The sequence below is a fragment of the Lontra canadensis genome, unplaced genomic scaffold (genome assembly GCF_010015895.1).
Source record: "Lontra canadensis isolate GAN:19392208 unplaced genomic scaffold, GSC_riverotter_1.0 scaffold13, whole genome shotgun sequence".
NCBI classification, from domain to species: Eukaryota; Metazoa; Chordata; class Mammalia; order Carnivora; family Mustelidae; genus Lontra; species Lontra canadensis.
In genome coordinates this window covers 9,813,401-9,837,184 of record NW_022631007.1, presented here as the reverse complement: position 1 = coordinate 9,837,184, position 23,784 = coordinate 9,813,401, and the positions used below count along the sequence as shown (strand labels likewise).

The following is a 23,784-nucleotide window of genomic DNA, read 5'->3' as shown; positions in this document are numbered from 1 at the left end:
CTATCCATAAATGAACTAGATTTCTTTCTCCTCTATGATTTCTCTCTTTACCTTCTATAGTTTTTTGGGCTGTAGCTGATCTGTTCTTCTCTTTTCTGTTCTCGGTCAGATTGGTTTTTGAGAGAGGGAGGGATAGAGAGGGATAGAGAGGGGTGGGGCGGGGGGAGGGGAGAGAATCTTAAGCAGGCTGTACGCCCAACATGGAGCCTGACACAGTCCTCTCACTACCTTGGGATCCTGACCTGAGCCAAAATCAAGATGCTTAACCTGACTGAGCCACTGCCCCTCTCTGTCAGAATTTTTGATGGAGTGAGGAAATGCTTGAATCCAGTCTACTCCACCTTCCCAGCCCCATTAAAAAAACTTGTATGCAAAGTTTAAATTACTTACTATGAACTCCGTTATAAGGCCTGTAGGTAATAACTTTTTTTAACGTTGTCAGAGCAGGGACTTTTTAAAAATTTTTTAGACAGTATTACTTTTACAGAAAGTAAATAGATTGGTGTTTTGCTTTAAAATCTGTTTCAATTGGAAGAGTTACAGAAAAGCACAAAAAGAGCATGAATATCTAGAGATAAAGTTTGTGTTAACATTTTGATTTTTATCTGTCTTGAAAATACAATTTAGCATGTAGCCTGTTACCCTGTAAATACAGTTTTGGATCCTGTTTCTTTTGAAAGCTCAGCATCCTAACAGGTTTTGTTGGTAATTGTTTACAAATGACCACTTGACTTACTGAATCAGTATATAACATTTTCCAAAATTACTTTTTAGTTTTTGGATAATTAAATATTTGCAGTGGGAAGGTTGTTGCTCATGCTTAAATGTTTGTATTTCAGGTGCCTTTTAGGGATAGGTTCCCGGAAGTGAAATTGCTTGGTCAAAGGGAGTTTTTTATGGTCAACTTGTTTCACAAGATGGTCAGCTTTTTCAGCCATTTACTTTCTTGTCATCATCAGGAAAAAGAGTGCTTTTCCTCATCATGCTGTTCATGTTATTTTCACCTTGTCAATTGGATACAGAAAAAAAATCATCTGTTTTATTTCATTGGCGTTTCTATATAATGAGGTTAAGCATTGGAAAAATAGGTTTAAGGAATGAGATGTGAGTGAGAACATTTTTCAACGTAAGTATACCAGTAAGTTAGTATGTGTTGTGAGTCTCCCCTCCTACAACTGTACAGTAGAACTGACCTTTAAAGTCACTCAGCTGATGTGAGCCCCTCTTGTAACAGCAGCCATCTTTTGTTGAATTGCCTCCCTCAGTTCTTCACCCCTGCGGTTTGAATGGTAGGTGTTCTTTTCCAACATGATCATACTCTCCTCTTGGCTGCCCGTTGCCTAGTCTTTTGCCAAAGCTGGGAGAATATGCAGTCCTCCATTGTTCTGAGCTCATTGGTGGGACTGGGGTGGTCACGTGATTCAAATTGGAAACTTTCTCCTTCCTGGTAGCAAAGAGAAGATGGGAATCTGAAGTTGCCAAATGGCACATCTCCTGCCTTAGGGAAGAAGATGGACAGGCAGAGAAAAGCAAACACACAATTTCTGGCAAGTTTGAGTTCTTAGTTCTTTAGAACTATGTTGACTTCTGTCTTCTCTATGTTTGATTGTTTAGCTGTTTTGCATCTGGAGATATGTGTGTATTATGTTTAAAGATTTTGTTTGAGAGAGAGAGAGAGAACATATGCAAGCAGAAGGAGGGGCGGGGGAGGAAGAACCACAAGTAGACTCTGCCCTCAGCTGGGAGCCCAACGTGGGGCTCAGTCCCAAGCCCCAAGATTACCAACTGAGCTGCCCACGTGCCCTGCATGTGTGTTATTTTAATAAAGCTTCTTTTGGCTTTAAAAAGCCCTGTCCTGCTTTAACCTACTTGTAATCCAAACTCCGTATAAGATTGTGTTCATCCATTTGTAGAACACCATGCTCGTAGGCCCCATCCATGCTAGAGGGTAGTTATAAAAATGAGAGTAGAAAGCCTTTATGACAAGCTGTTCCAACTCAGTAGGGGAAATGGGCATGTAGGTGATGATTAGAGTCAGGTGAGAGACATTTCTAGCGATGACCTCATTGATTTGGGTTCTGAAGGCTAAAGAAGCAGTTGCAAAGCAGGTGGTACATATCAGCTATATTTGTCTCTACTTGACATGTAGTGTGGATTTTATTTCTAATTTTTTGTACCACTTGCTGCTTTCCTCTGAAGTGATAGGTGTTCAACGAATACTAGTGTGGGTTTGAAATAAGGTTGACTTCCTTGGCATTTCTAGGCACAGAAATAGGACCGTCTTTTATGGAAATGGTCATGAAAAGATGATTGGAGTGAAGGCAGAGTTGAAATAGGACAGGGTCAAAATGGGCTACATAAGAGGATGGGTGAGAATATGCTACAGGAACTCTATTTAATGATCTAGCCACCAGAACACATGTCTGTCCTAGGTCAGCTGGTGGCTCTTCTCTGTGTCTGCACATTCAGGTATTAACGCAGATTGCTCCGGCAAGAGGCCATGGAGGAATTGCCCTCTGGCTCTCCAAGGCTTCCCCCAGAAGGGATTCATTTCCGCTCACATTCCCTTGACAGAACAAGTTGTATGGCTCTACATAACTTCCGAGTAGTTTGGCAAGTGCCACCCTACCATGTGTTCTGGTCAGAGAAGAAATAGAATATTTGTAAACTGCACATTAGAACTGTCAAAGGCCTTTGAAACATTTTTTTATTCATGTAACATGTCTACAACAGACCGTTTGTTTCCTTCCCGAAATTCTACTTGGCACAACATAGCCATGCATACAGTGTATTTTCTTTGCATCTCCTACTTAATTCACCAGTAGGATACCTTTTTTATATTGTGTGTGTGTGTGTGTGTGTGTGCGCGCGCGCGCGCACGCGCCTCCTGTCTTTTTTTTATCCTGACCTTTACAGGTGGAAGTTCAAGCTTTATTTATTCTCTTTGTGAGGACGAGAATGTTAATGGCAGACATTGTTAGAGTGGTGTGAAAATGACCTCATTGTTTCTTGAGACTAAATTGAAACCACGTTTATAAAAAACATATACTGGAGTTAGCCAGGTAACTGGTTAACTTGCTCCTTTCAGTAATGGTGAATCTTACTGGTATAGTTAGGTGCTTTGAGTTTCAGCCTCCCAACCATGTACGCATATACTCTTTCACTCCTAACATTGTTTTGGTAGTGCTGAGAAGGCTAGTCTGTCCCACCAGGTCTTTGGGCTGGGAGGCAAGATTTACAGTGTTGTGTTAAACAGTGGCACAGTTGCATTTGGTCTAAGGATGAACAGAGGCTGCTTTTTCGTAGTTGGAGGTTTTGCACATAGGATTTTATTTATTTATTTATTTATTTATTTGATAGTGAGTGAGATAGAGAGCACACATGGGGGGAGGACAGAGGGAGAGGGAGAAGCAGCTCTCCACTGAGCGGGGAGCCCAATGTGAGATTGGATCCCAGGACCCTGGGATCATGACCTGAGCTGAAGGCAGGCACTTAACTGACTGAGCCACCAGGTGCCCCTTACACATAGGGTTCTTCATAGTTAAGTTTTTTCTTGGACCAACAAAATAATATCTTAGGTGTTTTATAAATTTCTTTGCAGTATAGATTTCTTGCTTTAATCACTAAGTATGAGATTGTGTTTAAAAGTCACATGATAAGCATATTGGAAACCCGTAAGATGTCAGCTGCCATAGATTTTTCATTTCCTTTACTGAGGCTTTGCTTTGATTCTTCTGTCCCTCCATATTGAGTGAATCTGATGTTCCACACACCAGGTTTTACAAGTGCTTTCTCAGTATCGGAATGCTTTCCTAGAAGAGTATGGGCGGGAATGAAAAAAGGAATATATACAAATGCTCCTTCCGTAGTTAAACAGCAAGTTTAACATCCCACATGGAAGGCTGTTTCTTGGTAATAGGGAAAGCAAAAGAAAGCAGGAGGGCTCTTTTTTCGACACACTTTCTTCCATTTTTCTTGCATATCATTTGCAAAGCCTTAAGTCATTTAATTTGATGTGTATATAATCAGGGACAGAGATACCAAAATGGATAGGAAAAATTTCATAGCTGTAGATGCAGGCCTTTTCCTTTGACCCTGAATCCCTATGTATAGCTGCGGGGTTTCAGGTTCAGAGAGTCGGAATGCCTGGGCTCAGTCTTAGCTTTCCTGCCTAGGGGTTTACATCTTTAGAGTGGAAATAGACCTGCCTTGGGTGTCTTTTGAGGATTAAGTTGGATAATGCATTTAAAAAATGAATGTGAGGTTTATCACATAACCACACCTTTAAAAGTACATATTCTGGGGTCATCTTAAAAAGTTTTTACTCAGGTAATTACAAAAACCAATGTACCTTATGAAATACTAAAGACTCTATCACTAATCTACCACTGATCACTAACTTACTTTGGATTATGTTGGTGTATATATTCCCTTACCCAACTCCTTTGTGAAATGTGGGGGGTGAAAGCATATTGAGCTGTTTGGTCCCCACTTGGGGGCCATTTTTTCCCACAGTTTTGATTACATTCAGTCCCTCTGCCTTGTTTCTGTTACACAGTAAATAAAGTACAGACTGTAGTTTATTCATCCCTCCTCTGTATTGCTTGTGTCGTTGAACAGATAGAATTTTTTGCTTTTGCCGTGCTGTTTGTAATGCTGTAAATCTCCTACTGCAGACTGTTATCAAAGGACAAAATCTAGATCCTTTGACAAGGCATTTAAGCCCTAGCCTGTCCTTTCAACCTTGGTTCCTAATGGAGCTCTGTGCTCAGGGAAATTCATATCATTGGCTACGTGCCATGTGGGTTTCATATTTTCCTCTCTCTGCTTTTGCCTATAATCTGCTTTTGACTCAAATGTTCTTTTTCTTCAGCTTTTCATTCTTAGAATGTGGTTTAAATCCATGTAGTCTATTAAGCCTGGATTCTCCTGCTAGTAGTAATTTCTCCCTATGTTGGGAACTTTATAGCACCTGGTAGATCACTTTGTTTTATGAGGCACCGACCTGTTTGAGGACAGGAACTCAGCTGTGTGTTACCCATATTTATATGCCTTGTCATGACTTGCATGTATTTGAGTTGGCAAACCTAACAAATCTGTTGAAATGAGTAATTTGTTATAGTAGTTATCAAGTCTGTTTTATTGATCTAATGCTCCCATCCTGTAATGTGTATCATAGAGTGTAAACATCTTTATTATGATGCCCCTTTGTTAGCTTGAAATGAATTAAGAAATACAACATACATGCCTAAGCAGTTTAGAAACAAAGTGTTTCTAAATATATAGAATGTGTAAGCATTTTTATAAGGGTAAGAATAAGCAAGTAAAAGGAAAACAGTTGGTACCAAAAGATTTCAATAGGTAAATGCTTGGGCTCATTGACACAAGATGACAGTATATTCAGATGCTTGCATTTATATTTGAATTTATTGAATGTGGCAGCTACAGCAACATGCTTAAATGCCATAAGCAACATTTCTTTGTAGACTTTTCCTGAATGACACATGACCCTTGGTAAGGCTGCAAAAAATGTAATCTTTTGTTGATTCCCATAGATTGCTAGAGAAATTTATGTATATTAAAAACCATGCAAACCAAATATAAGCTGAGAAATTATGAGAATGTATTTTACTATATCGTGGCCAGATTTCAAGTTTTTTTCATAAGGTTTTCATGTGTTACCAAGGCTACTTGAAATCTGTGGGTCATGGGAGAGTTTTTCATTTTGTCTATTCTATATTGCATGACATTTTTTTTTTCATCTCTAGTCCACATCTGCTAAATGGTAATAGCATCTGGTTCCCTAACATGTTTTCATAATGTTCCCTACTGGGAGAACCACTGATGTTTAAAACATTGCTTTATTAAAAAAGTTCTTTACGGTAAATTACATAATCCATGGGTTAGCATTTTGCCATAACAAAACATAGGAACATTGGTCAGACTAATCAGCTTTTGTTTTGTGATTGAAAATAGGAAAACAGTACATTTTGCTGAGAACATTAGTGAGTTTTTTGTTTTGTTTTTGCTTTTAAAGATTTTATTTATTTGACAGAGAGAGAGAGCGCGCACGAGAGAGGGAACGCAAGCACAGGGAGTGGGAGAGGGAGAAGCCGGCTTCCCACATAGTAGGGAGCCCGATGTGGGGCTGTATCCCAGGACTCTGGGATCATGACCTGAGCCAAAGGCAGACGTGTAACGTAACGACTGAGCCACCCAGGCACCCCGAGTGTTTTGTTTAAAGTAATTTAAATGAACTTTCCACCCTCATTATTGAAAAATCAGTGACTTATTTAAAACATGCATTTAATTTAGAAAACAATTATAAGAATGCATTTAATGTAAAAAATTTTAAAAAAGCATAAAAATGTATGCACATCTGTATGCACATACAAAAACAAATTTGGATATTTAATTAAGCCCCAAATAATTTGTGTTTGGTAATATGTACATGTATTTGAACTGTGAATATGTCTGGCATGAAAATTAGTTTCAAACAAAATTTAATACCTGTGATATAAAGTGTTAAGTGGTTACTTATAATTGGGCACTCATTTCACATTAAGACAAGAATTAGTTCTTTGATAAAAGATTTTATCCTTAGGTGGCCTCTGGATTAGAGATGGTTTTTAACCCTTTGGACTACAAGTATTTTATTAAATAGTAGTAAAGGTAAATTGAAGTATCTAGAAGGGGCAGTCAACTCTGATTTGCCCAGAAGTCAGCAAGAGGCATTTAGGTCTTAAAGCCACACAACCCAGAGTAGATTAGTCTGTTCTGTTGTAACCTGGGTTTCTTTAATGTGAGTTGGACCACATATATTTGTTAAATAGGGAAATGATGTCATTATAACATGGAAATGGTGTTGATTCACAGGCAGTTTTTCCTGTCCTGTTAATACATGAGCTGAAGTGGAATAGACTTTAAATTAGCATGGAAGATTTGATAATCTATGAAGATCTTACGAAAAAAACTTAAAAATCTTATAGAAATGATTTACAGAAGTCACTTAGTGCAAGAAATAGCTAGCTCAGTGCCTTTCAGAACCACTACGCTTTGCACTGTTGAACACTTGAAGGAAGTTCAAAACCACTTACTCCTGTATTTATAACGAAAGAAAATGAGAAAAAGGAAAGCATCCCCCGGAATTGTATTTTTAATTCTGAAGCTGGTCTTAAGAGAAAATGTCTTTAAAAATTCACACTTAAAACGAGAAAGTACAAAAATAAGATTCCAAAGAGTGGGCCAACTGTGATTATTGGTGCAAATGTTAGTGGAGATTTAATCTTTAAAATTGGTGATGTTTTTGTTAGGAACGTGATTATAAAATAACATAGGTTTGAGTGCTCTGTGCCCAGTTGTATTTTCACCATTAGACTGGTTATTTTTAGTGAGTGATTTTGTAGAAAGTGAGGTTCCCCCCCCACCCGGGAATATGCATAGGATGATATAAACCTCCTGAATATATACCCACCCACTTTTCCACCTATCCTTGGGCTGCAGTTTACTAAATGGGCTTATTCTGGTGCTTTTCAAAAGAGTTTGTCATGAATTTGACTGTGTTATTTTTGCAAATTTGATTTGTAGTGGCTATAAATTTTACTGGCTCTTAGATTATGCTTTTTAATAAAAATTAATGTTGAGCATTAAGGTCTGATAAATGAGGGAATTGGTGAAATGAGCGAAAAGGCATCAAGGCTTGTTGAGTGTTGAATGCTGTGATACTCTAATTGGCTATTCTAGATTGGGCGTTACTATTTTATGGAGATTTACTTTACAGTATTCTAAGCATTAATAATTTATAAATGGGCATAATAAAACAGAGCCCTGCTTTGGGAGGTTACATATTGTTTCTTTATGGTACCATCTGGTTGCCTACTCTCTTCTGGTAAGCCAAGGGTTAGGTAAGCCAAGACCCCCTGGGATAGATCCAGCTTCCCGCTTGTTTTTGTAAATAAAAATTTGATTGGAACGTAGCCACGCCCATTTGTTTACATATTGTTTATAACTGCTTATGTGACACCCTAATATTGCCCACAAAGCCAAAAGTATTTACTACCCTTGACAGAAAATGTATTAAGACCCTGCTAAACACTGGGTGTAAGGGTAGTAATGATCACTATTTAATATTTTGGAATGTTTTAACCAGTCTTCAGTAGGAATGTTACACTTAATTTTAGGAAAGGTGCAGTCAGGTCAATGTGGGCATTGTTGGTTTTAAGCTAGTTTTGTGAGTTTTCAGTTTCTAAGCTGGGTAGCTTTTTTTTTTCCCCTATTGTGATGAAATTTTGAGTAGTTAGAGTATTTATCTGATAAATCCTTTTTAGGTCATTGAAGGTATAAGAACAATAGAAATCCAGGAGTTCATTTAAGTGGCTATAAAGTTAGGTTTGTTGAAGAGCCAGGAACAATTTTTGGGGGTAAAAAGAGGAGGGCTTCTGCCTCTACATCACTCTCAGCATTGGACTGATGTTGGTCAGATTCTGTTGACAAATAGAATGATTTTTCTCCTCCATCCTCTAGTTATTAACTAGAAATATATATATGATAAACATTTGTTAAGACTGCCATTTGAATATTTAATGTAACGGTTACCACAAAGTCATCTAACTCTAGAGGAAGTTTCCTTTTCTTTTCTTTTCTTTTCTTTTTTTTTTTAAGATTTTAGTTTTTTATTTGACAGAGATCACAAGAAGGCAGAGAGGCAGGCAGAGAGAGAGGGAAGCAGGCTCCCCGCTGAGCATAGAGCACGATGTGAGACTCGATCCCAAGACCCTGGGATCATGACCTGAGTCCAAGGCAGAGGCTTTAACCCACTGAGCCACCCAGGTGCCCCTGGAGGAAGTTTTCTTTTAAAATGATTTTAAAATTACGATCAAGGACTACAGCAAGGGATATTTTAAATTTTGTAATGAAGTAGAAATTGTGATTCAATTAAAAATGAAATCTTTGCAGACTTGACTAAAATAAAAATAGAACCTGAATGACATAACTTCTAGATACTGTTCTATGGATATTAAATTGTATACCTTGAAAATAGAACATTATACCTTTTAAAAAGTAATTAGGGTGACTTAAAAATTTACTCAGTTCCATTTCTTTTTTTTTTTTAATAGAACTCTGAGATCTGTTAGTAAAAATGTAACAAAAACAAAGCAGTTTCTAGAAATTAAATCTCTCTAATAGGAAACTCATGGGTTATAACAGAATTTCAGTCTGCATTGGAAGAATATCTAGGAAAGATGCAAACTAAATCACAGTGGATAAATCTTACAAGATTCAGCTTGGATACACTTCAAAAAAATATATGTATCTTGAAAAATGCTTATATTCATTACTACAGTCAAGACTAAGACACTATACTAGTAAGTCTTTAGAAAGTGCTTGCCTGTCATATATATATTAAAATCTTAAAAATGAAAATGATGTTACAGATCCAAAAATTTTTTTTCATTGAGAAGCTAATTTCATATCTTCTTTCAAGAATTCAGTAATGAACTCTTCTGGAAAAACGGAAGAAAAAAAGTAAGAGACGAGAAACCTTAAAGCATCTTTTTGAAGAAATGGAATTTTTATGATATGTTAAGAACTATAGGGCATCCTTACAGATTCAATTAGAATGGTCATGTGAGGTTTCAGGGACTTATTTTTAAGTTCCTTGGAGATGATGTTCAGAATGAAAGCCTTTAAAGAAATTTTTTTTAACAGCTTTGGTATTAATGAAACTTTGTTCTTCTTATCAGAATATGCTCTTTTAATGTTATTTGCATGAAGGATGGATGTTAGCTGTGAATTAAAATAGTTGGATCTTTTAACGTTACCATCTCTCACAGACTCTGTAACACCAGCTTTTCTGGGTATATATTAATGCATGCTCTCTTTTTATTGCTTATGTAAATGTAATGTAATCATTGTCTGAGATTAAAAAAAAAATCTAACAACTGAAACAGTTTATTCATGTCCTACCAACTTGCTTAGAACAGTGCTAACACAGAATTTGTATTATTACAAATACAGCCCAACCGTGTGTCAGTGATGGACTCTCTTGAATGTTTGGAATATTTTGTAGTCAATTTTTTATCTCTTTCTCTAGGACTTGGTTTTGGTGTGCTTTCTATTGACTAGTGCATTGCATTTTTAGCAAATATCATTCTATCGATTTCATGTAAGTTTATTTACTGTTTAGTGCTTCTAAGGATTTTCCGTGTAAAATCAGTTTGAGAATTGATTCCTTCTGCCTCTGCATTTACTGTGCTAACCTGAATTACAGTCTGCAAATTGGGAATCAGTATCCTTGTGGGATCACAGACTGCCTCTTCTGTAAAGCTTTTAAGCTGTTATACTCATATTATCTATTAAAAGTAGTGTTTAGATCTAAAGGTTGGATTTGCGTTTGCAAACATTTAGCATATGTGAGTGTGCAGTACAGTTGTTGAAAAATTCTTTATTGCTTAAGTAACTATAATATTGCTATTCAGTCATGAAACTTGGTAATAAAAGACCTGCACTCTTGGGTTTTGAGGTATTGGTTCTAGGCAGGTTTTTGGCAAAATTATTTGGTAGAACAATAATTTACTTATGGAAATATTTGGGGGAAAGGGTAGGGTGAACAGTAAAGAATTGGGAGACTTAAAAAAAAAAAAGAAACATAATTCACTTTTCAGTACTGTATTTGCATCTCAGTTTCCTGATAGATTTCTGTTTTGATTTTTCTGCTGACAGGTCACATTTAGGGCAGGCAAAACATAAGGGATATAGCCCTCCTGAGAGTAGAAAATCTAATTCTAAGGCACCCAAAGTGCAGTCTAATACTACTTCTGAACTGTCAAGGGGACACCTTTCTAAAAGGTAAATCTTCACATTGCTTGTACATTTTCAAGGCAGAATTATTTGCATTTGAATCATTGCATAATATTAAAATTTAGCAGGTCATCGCAAGATGTTGTGATATGTGTTTTCATTATTCCCTAATTGTAACTTTGAGGATTAATAGTTTACTTTGCAGTGGTGTCAATGCAGTAAGCTCTAGACAATGTATTTTTGCCCTTGGAGAGCTGTGAGGTTCCCCTTTTGATTAACAAACCTTTATGGGCATCTGAAATGCCATTTTACCTTTTTTTTTTTTTTTTAAGGTTTTGTTTTTAGTTTTTTCTTGGTAGAGCCAAAGGTCAGTGATTTCTTAAGATCTAATTGGCAGGAGTCTTTTAGAAAGGTATGGTACTATATAATTCTCTTACCTTCGTTTTGAAAGTGCATACATAAGTGGTTACGTATTTCAGGCTTTGACAAAGAAGTTGTATTTTTGAACAGCACCAATATTCTAGTTTCAGCTAGTTCTGAACTGCTAAGAATTCCTTTTCTTTTAATCTTAATTCTTGTTTTGTGATTAGGAGGGTTAGTGTCAGTAATCTTTGGGCTGAATAATTACTCTGATCTAATCAAATATTGATCTTCTAATCAAATATTTAACCATCCAGAGTCACACCTGCTTTTTTGACACCCCTCCCCCCATTTTGAACCATTTGAAAACCTGTGTTTATTTAGCCTGGACTTAATGACAAAGGCATTGCATTTTTTTTTTTTTAAAGCACTTATTTGCCCAGACTTGAGAAGTTACTAAGTACTGTACGACAGGTACAATAACGGCAGGCTGGTACTAACTCTCTTCTTATCTGACCTCTCAGAAGCTGCGGTTCGTCATCTGCTGTCCTAGTTCCACAACCAGAGGATCCAGACAGAGCCAATACTTCAGAAAGGCAAAAAACGGGGCAGGTGCCTAAGAAAGACAATTCTCGAGGAGTGAAACGCAGTGCTAGTCCAGACTACAACAGGACCAATTCTCCTAGCTCTGCCAAAAAACCAAAAGCACTTCAGCATACTGAATCTCCCTCTGACACCAGTAAGCCACATAGTAAGTCAAAGAAGAGACATTTAGACCAGGAGCAACAACTGAAATCTGCACAGTCGCCGTCAACAAGTAAGGCTCATACCAGAAAGAGTGGGGCCGCTGGCAGTTCACGGAGTCAGAAAAGAAAGAGGACAGAGAGTTCTTGTATAAAGAGTGGTTCTGTGTCTGAGTCAACGGGTGCCGAGGAGAGATCTGCAAAACCCACCAAGCTGGCTTCAAAATCCGCCGCCTCGGCCAAAGCTGGGTGCAGCGCCATCACTGATTCTTCCTCCGCTGCCTCGACTTCCTCCTCCTCTTCTGCTGTTGCCTCGGCCTCCTCCACTGTACCACCAGGGGCCAGGCTGAAACAAGGAAAAGACCAGAACAAGGCCAGGCGTTCCCGTTCAGCGTCCAGTCCCAGTCCGAGAAGAAGTAGCAGGGAAAAGGAACAGAGTAAAACTGGTGGCTCTTCAAAATTCGATTGGGCTGCTCGTTTCAGCCCTAAAGTTAGCCTTCCTAAAACCAAACTGTCTCTTCCAGGGTCTTCTAAGTCAGAGACATCAAAACCTGGACCTTCTGGATTACAGGCCAAATTAGCAAGTAAGTATATGGAAACAACTTCTTAGACTACTTCTTCCTTTTTTTTTTTTTTTTTTTAAATCCCCATGAAAGTTTTTCTTGCTTTGCCAAAAGTGATTACGTTTTCAGAGTAGTCAGATTTTTTTTTTCTTTTTTGCAGCTTGAGGCAGTCTTCTATTTATTATTATATCCGTTTGTAACATTATGTAATACTTGATACTACATTTAGTTTTAATGAGACCAGTCAGGAATGCCTTCTTATTTCTAAATGCCATTGTAGTGCCTGTATCTTTACCCTTTTAGCACCTGCTACTAAGTTATTTCCTATTGTCAGAGTGGGACGTTAAGTTGGATCTTTTTCCTTAACCAGACAACAGAATTACTTCAGTTATGAGTTGCATTTGAACACGATCAGAAGTGAATGGTGGGTTTTTTGTTTTTTTTTTTTTTTTTGCCGGAGGGGGCGGGGGGCACGTTGGTATGATACATTCATGATATATGGAAATATGACCTAAAGTTTCAAAATAAATGTATCCTAGTATAAATGAAATCTATTCACATGTCATACTTAATGGCCTTTAGAGAGCTTAGTCTGAAGATGAACACCCCTTACGTTCCGTACACTGGGCCACATAAATGGGAAAGAATGTTGCCCTCTTGAACAGTGGAGTAGAACTAACATTTCAGAATAATGCGTTTCAAGCAAAGAAACAAACTAGATGAGTGATAGGGTTCTTGAGGTACTTTCCTTTTTCTCTTTTGTTCAAAAGACTTCTTTAGGGAAGCGGCATGTTCTTGTGTCATTAGAATTGATTGGAGCTGGTGGTGGCCTTCTTCAGTTGCATGATTGCTGTAATGCTGAAGGCCGTTCTTTTCTTTTTTCTATCTTGAAAATTCTAAAAAATACAAAGAATAATAAAGCACTTAATGTACAGTTCCAGCATGTAATTTTTGTAATATTTGTCCATCTTTTTTACTTTTCCTTTTCCTTTTTTTTTTTTTTTTTTTTTTTGCCCCCATAGAACATTTTTAGATTTTGATAGGGGCAGAATCTTTTCTTGGTTATTAAAAAATTTATATAGTGTGGTAGTATTCTTGTCAAAGTTTAACTGATAGTGAATTAGCCTAACCTACTCTTGGATCAGAGATAGTTGTTAGCTGTTTCCTTTAACCCTATTATCTGTACTTCCACTTGATTCAATATTTGCTAAACTTTGACAAGAATACGAGTAGACCCTGTGTAAATCTTGTGTTTAACCTATACCGTAGGTTTATCATGAAGGTAACATCTTTTACGTTGTAGAATTTTGTTCAGTTGGGTATTTTAAATATATCTTATATCTGTGTTAAAATCTTTTTAATTTGAAGGTATAGATACTGAATTAAGATTGGTACCTTGAAGCCACTGTTTCCTTCTCTTCACTGCTTACTTTTCACTCCTGTCTTCTCTGTTGAACTGTCACACCATATTTGGGTTATTAGGAGATGAAATTCAATTTGATCTTTCTTTACTGGTATTGGTTCATGTTTAGGGATGAATATTGTGTGACCCCAAGGATTTATACCATTCCATTCACTACATATTTGCTTATTTTCAAATAAGTGAAAAATCTTCAAAACAAATAGTAACGAATATTTATAAGTAACATTCTTTCCAAGTGCCTGATAACTTGTAAATCCTTTACATGGATCATGTCATTTACTCCTCATCAGTGCTGTGTGGCAGGTACTGTTATTTCCATCTTACAAGTAAGGAAACTCCGGGTTAGTGGTCAGTTTGCCGCCTCAAGGTCACAGAACCAAGAAACCATAGAGCCAGGAGTCCTTCCAGTTTTAGTATATGTGCTGCCAAAGTGAGCACTATCGAGCCAAGATTCAAACCCAGACCAGCTGGTTCCAGAAGTCAGTCATGAAACTGGGATGCATAGGATTGAGTAGATCAGGTGAGCTAAATCTAGGAAGGCTTCTTGAGGTCAGACAGGGCAGGGTGGATTTTAGGCATGATTACTTAATGTATGTCTCTTGGGGGAAAAGGGAGTTAATATAGGAAGCAATACCACAATAGAACTGAAGGTACTTGGTAATTGTACTTAAGACTGTAGGGGCAAAATAAGGTATTTTTATGGGAATCTTTTTTGAGTTTCAAGTAATGGCATGTTGGGAATAGAAAACTTATTATAGAGGTGGAAAATCCTGGGTTGGAATCCTAGTTCTCCCATTGTATCAAGTGGCGACTATGGGAAAGTTTGTAACCTTTTCTTTCTAAATAGGTATAATAGCTTATTTGAGAATAAATGATTATATGAGGACACTTAGTATAGTAGTTAGTGCATGAGGGGCATCGTAGAATTTAGAGCAGCAGAAATTGAGTATGCTAAGATAGAAACCATGTTCAGCAACCTTTTGAGAATGAAGGATTGATAAATCCTTTGATCAAGTTTAAGGTATAACTATTTTTAGATTTGGAAGATCTTGATTTGAAGTTGTTACTACTTTTTTTTCTTTTTAAGATTTTATTTATTCATTTGACAGAGGGATCACAAGTAGGCGGAGTGGCCGGCAGAGGTAGAGGGAGAAGCAGGCTCCCCTCTGAGCAGAGAGCTCAGTGCAGGGCTCGATGTGGGGTGGGGCTTGATCCCAGGACCCCAGGACAATGACCTGAGTCCAAGGCAGATGCCCAACTGACTGAACCACCCAGGCACCCCAGAAGTTGTAGAACTTCATAGTTTTGCGAAGTTGGGCAAACCATGCAGCGTAATCCCGGATCTTACTTGTAAAATAGTAATAATAATTCATCTTTGGGAAACATAAATAAAAGTATGTGAAAGTAACTTTGTATAATTAATGTACTCACATATAATGGTGACTTGAGAGCTATTGTCATATATTTGAAGGGCTCTTTACGCATGAGGAAATGTCCGCCCTCCAGCAAGACATGGGGCATGATTAGATTCAGTGGGTAGAGGTTGACGGGCAGATTTATGATTAGTGTATCTCGTGGAACCAGAATCTGTATGTTATCCAAAAAATGGATTTGGCTACTTCGTGAGATAAAAAGCATTCCAAATTGATTGATTGTCTGTTTTCTTCAACTTCTAAGAATCAGTGAACCTATTAATTAGAATATGATATGTTTTCTCAGGTAAAGAATCACTGATGAACGGTTGCTCAGTAAAGCTTCATGGGGGATAAAAATTGTTTCCAAATTGTAGGAGTAATGGTACTTATATGATACTTCATGAAAACTCATTTCCCATAGTCAGATAACTACTGGAGGAGATTTAGGATTACATTAACACATTGAAGGCTGTGAGAAATCTTATGGTAACTTCTGCTTAATAGTATTTTACAGATTGGCATGATCATCTTGGGAGACAGCAGTAGTCCAAGGAACCTCTGGGAAATGATAGAATACATTTAGTCAGGATACTTAAGCAAGAAGATCTTTCCCAGTGTGCTGTTTTGGCAACTGTTAACAGACTGATGAACGAGTTCCTGGTCAGAATTAGGGCTGGTAGGAGAACTAGCGAAACCGCTACTTTTGAGATGTGTTTCCTAAAGCCTTACGGCTTGCCAGCTGCAACTGATCAAAATAGCTCTATGACAGGGGTCACACTGTATCAGTTGATAGAAATTTTGAGGATACCCCAGAGGGGATAGTGTTATGTGACAATTTTTATTTATTTATTTTTTTATAATCTTTTAAAAAAAATTTTTATGTGACAATTTTTAATACGCATTTAAGAAATTATTCTTGCTTTGTGTTTAGCATAAGTAAACATTTTCAGAAATTTGTATAGCATAAATGTAAAAGTAGTCCAGCAGTATGATGATACAAGTGAGTTTTGAAAATATTTTTATATTTTAATGTATTTTAAAATGTTTTTATAATTCATATGGCTTCAAGGTCTAATTTGCTAATCTTACTTAAAAGAAAGCTAATCTTGAAGTAGTATGACTTTCAGAGTATGTAGTGTCTGAATAGTAGAAGGTGATGGATGGCCTAGAAATACAAGAAAGTGTGATCAAAATCTGGGCCTTTATAGAACTCTATATTTCTAGTCTCTGTGTCTATTTATAGATCTGGTCTCCTCTCATTATTTAAGTGGACATCATGCACACATTATTAATAACCTAGTCAGCAGTACTTACCAGCTTGTTTCCAGCTTGAGTTTCATGCTCTTCTGGTGACTTGAATGCAGCCTGTGGCCATTATTAGAACTAGACAAGAATCAGGCAGATGCAGAATTCTGGGAAGGTATTTCGGCTGAGATTAGGACTCTTATCACTAGTCTGAGACAGAGACCTGTTTTTTTGCATCCCTAGCATGGTGGGAAGAAATAAGAATGTGTTGAGCAGGAGAGAATTTAAGAGTTAAAAACTTGATTTCACCTAGAGTCTTAAAGGGTCATCTAAATGATTAAATTACCTTTCACCTCATGAGGTGTTGGCTGAGGAGCTTAAAGGGAAAAGGATTCAGTGTTGAGAGTTCTCTGTATTGTAAGACAGCTGTGAAAATAATTAGCAACTTAAAGCTCTAATTTAATATGTATGTGGTCTGAAAAATTACTGATTCCTAATAATTTTGAGGCTTTAAAAATTTAGAAAAGGGAGTTGCCAAATTCAAAAAGAACAGTGAATGGAAGCAAGTATCATCAGCCAAAGAGTTAAGAAGGCTTTGTTGTTGTTGTTGTTGTTTTTTAAGTTTTCACATTATTATTTTTTAAAGATTTAGTTACTTTAGAGTACGTGCAGGGGGTGGGGAGAGAGAGAGAGAGAAGCAGACCCCACTGTGCATGGAGCCCGATGTGGGGCTTGATGTCATGGATCTGAGCCAAAATCAAATCTATCTCAACCAACTGCACTACTCAAGCATCCCAAAGAAAGCTTTTATTTTCCATTGCAAATTTTAAATTATCATGGTATGTATTTTTGTATACCAGTTCAGAATAAGAATTAATTTAGCCAAATTACATTTTACTAAAGTTACATATAAGTTTTAAAAAACAGCAGTCTTTCCACCACATTGCTGTTCCCCAGGGCTGGTTATTTTGGTATTTATTTCCATGTATATAGAGCGTGTGCTTGTATGTTTATTGCTTGGGTTTTTTCAGTTAAGGACTATCGCCTGCCTGTTATGAAGGAGTCACCGCACCTCTGTACCCACCGAGCATGTACTGTATACACTTCCCCTCTCCCCGGGCATGATCAGTGCCCACCCGATGTGTGTATGGACACATAAATGCCATTTACAGTGTCACGTCGGAAGGATTCTTTGCTCACATGTTTTTGTTTTTGGTTTTGGTTTTTTATGTTTTTGTATTTCTTGATTTAAATAATTACTTTGTTGATGTTTTTCCTTTTCTGTGAACCTATTACTCCAAACTCTTTTACAGTCTAAATTTTTTCTCAAGCTCTCTACTTGGTTTTTGTTAAATAGTCCTGAAGAAATAAGGCCTCTGGATGGCCTCTCATTTATGCCTGCTTCACAGCTTTTATTTATATAGCTTGGGCATTTTCTTCAGTCTTTTGTTTAGCTTTCTGTTTCCAGATCCCGCATTGTCTTTCCCCAGTTCACTGTTTTGTTGTGATGGAATATATCTTCTTCCACTTGCTTTCTAAGAAAAAACGCTTATGAGATTTTTAAAAGCCTTTTCATTATTTTCAGATTTTGACTGTCTGAAAATACACAACCTTGGTACTTGTTTGATTGGATATAGAGTGCTGGGCTAGAAATTGTTCTTAAAAATTTTGAAGAGTCACCTTATTTTTAAGCTTTCATTACTAGAGACATTCTGATTCCTGATCTGTTGTATGTATAACCCGTTCTTCTAGACGCTTGTAGATCTTTATCCTTACCTCCGTTATTTAGACATGTCATGGTATTGCCACAGCTGTGAGTTTGGTCTCATTTCTTGTTAGGGTAACCAACAGTCCTGGTTTCCCTTGGGTCTGAGGCATTCCCCCAGACTCAGGACTCAGCCTTAAAACCATGGTTAGAAGTAAGCCGACCAGGACAGTTGTTCACTGTATCCTTGTTTCTTTTCTCTTTCTTAGATTCCTATTATTTTGGATGATTGTCCTCTTGGAAAGTTCTGATGTTTTCATTCTGGCTTTGCTTTTTTCTTCTACTTTCTGGTAGATTTCTTCAACTTCTTCCAACCTTTCTATTGATTTTTTTTCTTTTTTTCTGTTGGCTCTCTTGTTTTTATTTTCAAGAGGTTGTTTTGTTCTTACTTCCTTTTTATTATGTATACATTTCTTTTTTTGAGGACCTTAATGGTGAGTTTTCTTACACAGTTCTCATGAAGTTTTTTGGGCGGGGGGGGGGAGGGAGGTTGATTTGGTTTTGATTTTCATATTGGGAATTTTCCTCAGGTTTTGGTATTTCCTGGTGGTTTTCTCATACTCAGATTTTTGGTCCACCAACACTTAATTTGTAAGCTCTGAGCACATAGAGGAGATTTCACTGAAATCCATTCTCTAGTGATCTGTTTGGGCTAGTCATTACAAAATGTCATTATTTTTAGATCTTTTTCTTTGGTGCAATTCCACAGAGAAGATTTATTCACACTCCTGCCAGAGGTAAAAGCCAAACTGACCAAAGTCTGGGGGTTGAGCAGGAAAAGAGGCCTAGGAAAGAGGCCCTCTGTCATTTTATCTGTCGGTTCATACTTGATCCCTCCTCCTCTTCTCTCATTTTGCTGTGGCACACCTAGATACAGCTGTGTGCTTTAATTGAGAATTTCTTTATTTTATACTTTGTAAAGAATAGAGGTCTTGTGTTTTGCTGGGTCAGCAGTGAGACAGTTACCCAGCTGTGCAAGTGGGGGAGGGGAGCTGGAGATCTGACTGCTTCATAAACAGCCTATCAACCAATCCTCAGTTTTATTTCAGAGTCCTCTCAGAGGTACCTGGTACCATCAATTCCTGAACTTTGTAGGATTCTGAGTGTCATTCTCATTAGTAATTTATCTTAGTTTTCTGGAATTTCTAGTGCTGGGATTTCTGCTTCCCATCTTGTAAAATTGTGTTGTGATAGTTGTGATAGTAATCTCTTCCATTCTTCTCATCTTTGTGGATTTATGCCTCAGATTCTTTTAATGCTGGTTTAGTGGAGTTTCTGGAGAGGACAGAAATGAATATATGTGTGTCCAGTTATCTGTCTTTAACTAGAAGGCACACACTTTGTCATGTATGTGCACATATTTCTTCAAAAGTTGGCTCTTGCTCTCCACGACAGTAGAGGGCCCGTTGTAAGCCACACTCTGTGCTAAACATGTAACACACACTAAATTTTATCCTCATGACAACAGGATGAGGTAGTATCCCTGTTTTAGGTCTGTAGAAACCGAAGTGCTTTATTTGCTTAACACTAGACCTTTTTCCTTTCAAAAGAACTGTGAGTTCTATCATTTGAATGGCTGTGAATGGATGTATCCTAATTTAGCTCATTCTCAATAAATGGGCATTTACTTTGTTCTGAATTTTTTTAATTGACTAGAGCTCTGTAATTTACATCATTATCTCCTTGTTAGGTTTCTGGTTATGCTCTTTTAAAATATTGATGTATATTTTGAAATTGCCTACAGAAGTATATGAATTTATATTCCCACTAGTAATGTAAAATGCTAGTCTGTTCATATACTTATTAGCCAAAACTGCATTCCTGCAGTTTTTATTACCATACTGCTCTTTACTTAACCATTCCCTATGATTGGACATTTAGCTCTTTTCCAGTATCATTATTAAAAGTAATGCTTAGATGCTTAGATGAATATCTTTGTACCTTTCTAATGTGTTTAATTTGTATTGCCAGATCAATGCATGAAATTGCTCTGCATTGGCTAGAAAATAAAAACTTGGCTTAAAAAATCCCATTTGGGATTTACCTTACTGTCACCTACACATTTTTTTGTTACTGAATGATTTTAAAATAAACATCTGTGATCCCTCTTTATATGCTAGGTTACTTTCCATTTTGTGAATTTATTTTGGCAGAGTAACCATTAATAAGGATGTATATACTGAAAATAGGTACACAGCAACCCCAAGTTATACCAGGTTCTCATGATTCTGTTTTGGCTGAAGGAATCAAGATCAAGTTACTTTAAAATATTCCCACTGTTAATTAATTCTTTTTATTGGGTCTACTTTGTCCTGTGGCAGAATGTCCCCATTGCATGATTCTAAATTGAACTCTTCATGTGTGATAGTACTCACGTTATTTGGTGCATTTTTTCCCTTTTATGAAGAATAAACAAGTCATTCTGAATACCTTTTGAAACAGACTCAGCATGTAAATAAATGGATAATTGATATCTTTTTATCTTTTATTTCTGTTTATTTATTTTAAAGATTTTACTTATGAGAGAGTGTGACCAGGACAGAGCAGAAGCGCAGGGGTCAGGGAGGTGGTCAGAGGGAGAGGGACAAGCAGACTTCCCGTGGAGCATGGATTCAGATCCCTGGATTCTGGAATCATGACCTGAGCTAAAGGCAGATGCTTACTGACCGACTGAGCTACCCGGGCGTCCCATTTGATAGCTTTTTAGAATTTATAAACAAATTGGGGATTTGCATTTCAAAACTCAATCCTCCCCCCAACTCCCCCCAAAAACCAGTCCTAATCATCCTCTGATACCTTTAAATGTAAATGAATTGTAGCAGTTTTGAATACCGTTGTTTAAAGTAACTGGTTTGTGTACCTTATTCATTGGTTTGTCTACTGTACCGTTTTAAAAAGGAGATGTATTTGTTATCTGCGGGAGTTTAGCAAAAATTGTAACAAAAAAAAAATCAAGATAACTAGTTCTAGAAAAATTAGTACTTGAAAATGAGATACTGTTTAGCTTAGGTCTTATTTTTCTTCCTAAAATACAAGGAATTTTGTTTGTATTTTGTTTTGGACAAATTTTTTTTTTTTTTTTAATTTTAACTGGTTTTTGAAACTTAGGTGAGTCCATTACTGTTCTTTCTTTTTCTTTTCAAAGTCCAGCTCAATAATTACCAATTTTTTTAAAGGTCCATATAGTATTTTAAGTTTTACTACCACATACAGTTTTTATTACATTTTCTTTTTTTTAACAACTCCGTAAAATGTAAAAACCATTCTTAGCTAGTGGGATGTACAAAAACAAGTTGCCAGTTGGAATTTGGCCCACAAGCTGCAGTTTGTCAATACCTACCTTAGAAACAAAAATTTAATATAATTGTATATTATATAAGATATATATTATATGGTATGTATTATCTGATATGTATCATACACATAAATACTGGTCTGTTCATAGGACTGGTAAAGCCAATAGATTGGCTAGCTTCAGGTTTGAGTGGGTCCAGGAGTTCAAAAAAGATGATACTGTCAGTCCCAGACCTATGTTATGACTCTCAACACCATCCCCTCTCCTCTCCAAAGATGCTATCCAGTCATTTATGTATTAAATTTTAAGGAAGTTCCTGATATCTTTGGAGCATATGCCTATCCTTGAGCAAATCACTTTTTTGGAGGCAGAGTTGTAACTGACTATGATGGAAGTAGTCTGGCCTGTTTGAGTCCCACTCATATAATGGGAGTGTACTGTGAATGGTACTTCCATCAGGATCACACAAAGAAAGGAGTAGGAGAGAGTTCTCAAAAGAATTTAAAAAAACAAAACAGAAAGGGTGTTTAGAACAAGGGTTCCTGGGTATTATACAATAGATGTCTACTTGATGATATTTATTTGTTAATTTATTTTAAAAGATTTTATTATTAGAGAGAGAGATAGCAAGAGAGCATAAAAGGGGAGGAGAGGGAGACGTGGGCCCCCTGTTTACATGGGTCTTGATCCCAGGGCCCTGGGATCATGACGTGAGCTGAAGGCAGATGCTTAACTGACTGAGCCACCCAGGAGCCCCTACTTGATCATTTTTGAAGGTCACTTTGAAATGAATATGTAAGTTGGAAAACAAAACATTCATATAGTTGAATTCAGTCATTATTCGCTGAATAAAAGTGTTAGATCAATCTCTTCCCCATCTCACTTGATTTTCAAACAACCTTTCCAGTAAATTGACATTTAGATTTATTTTCACTATGTAACATAAGGACTCTTTAAGAAACTAGAATGTTTAATTATTGCATTGTTAAATTATTTTATCATAGAGGGCTGTATTTTTATTTGGGACTATGTGGATATACCATATCAAAGATTAGCATCCTCATTTAATTCGTGAAAGAATTAAAAATAGAATAAAAGCCTGGCTGTGAATATGTATTATCTAATTATTCTTACTTTTAAAGTAATTTAGTGGAATTAATAGTGAAAACCGTATCTTTCTAGGATTGATATTGTCCTACCTCTGGTTACTCTTTTGCTGAGGTAGGCAGATCATGTTACTAGTGCTCATTCTTGCTGCAAATTACAAAATTGGAGTCATTTCACAGTAATGTAATGCAAAGAGTAACACATTTAAAAATTTGAAGTAGAGAAGAAAAATCACTATAAGTAGCACCACAATCATACCTATCTTTGTATTAGTTAAGAAAATAGTTTCTAAGACCCTCAGTTGTTCATTCTTTTCAGATGTTATATTTTAGAAATCCGAGCTTAGAGATTATGCTGAGTGAAATAAATCAAGCAGAGAGAGTCAATTATCATATGGTTTCACTTATTTGTGGAGCATAACAAATAACATGGAGGACATAGGGAGATGGAGAAGAGAAGGGAGTTGAGGGAAATTAGAAGGGGAGGCGAACCATGAGAGACTATGGACTCTGAAAAACAACCTGAGGGTTTTCAAGGGGCGGAGGGTGGGAGGTTGGGGGAGCCAGGTGGTAGGTATCAAGGAGGGCATGTATTGCATGGAGCACTGGATGTGGTGCAAAAACAATGAATTCTGTTATGCTGAAAAGAAAAAGAAAAAAAAAAAACTAAATGTAAAAAAAAAAGGAAATTCGAGCTTACAAGTGGATACATAAGAGATTTAGTTATTTCACATTTTGTATGTCCTAACTTTGTAAAAGTACTAATGTTTTTATAAAAGAGGAAACCCTGAACTTGGAGCAAGTTAGTTGTGGGTTAGGAACACTTGTTCCAAGAAAAAGATAAAAAGGTAAGACATAGATACGCTGTAGAGGAACAAAGCAATTCAGACTTTTAAGAGAATAGTACTAACTTACAGTTTCACTTTTATCCACAGGAATAAAGATGATCAGAATATATATAGGAACAAGAGCATATATTCTTAATATCAAAATAATGTCAAGAGCTTTGGTGAAAGTATGTCTACATTTATACCTGACTTCATTACACATTAGACATTAGTATATTAAT

The 23,784-nt window shown here is 36.8% G+C and overlaps 1 protein-coding gene across 17 annotated transcripts in view; it reads left to right on the top strand.

Annotated features, from left to right (window-relative positions):
- Window positions 1-23,784, top strand: part of TRIP12 (thyroid hormone receptor interactor 12) — a 140,957-nt gene that overhangs the window by 45,556 nt on the left and 71,617 nt on the right. For 10 of the 17 annotated variants that reach the window (XM_032857420.1, XM_032857422.1, XM_032857423.1 and 7 more), the window contains exons 3-4: window positions 10,723-10,848; window positions 11,685-12,487. In XM_032857420.1, coding sequence (XP_032713311.1) covers window positions 10,723-10,848; window positions 11,685-12,487 — 929 coding nt within the window. The remainder of the gene's footprint in view (window positions 1-10,722; window positions 10,849-11,684; window positions 12,488-23,784) is intronic. The other 7 variants (XM_032857432.1, XM_032857431.1, XM_032857434.1 and 4 more) reach the window with 2 other exon arrangements.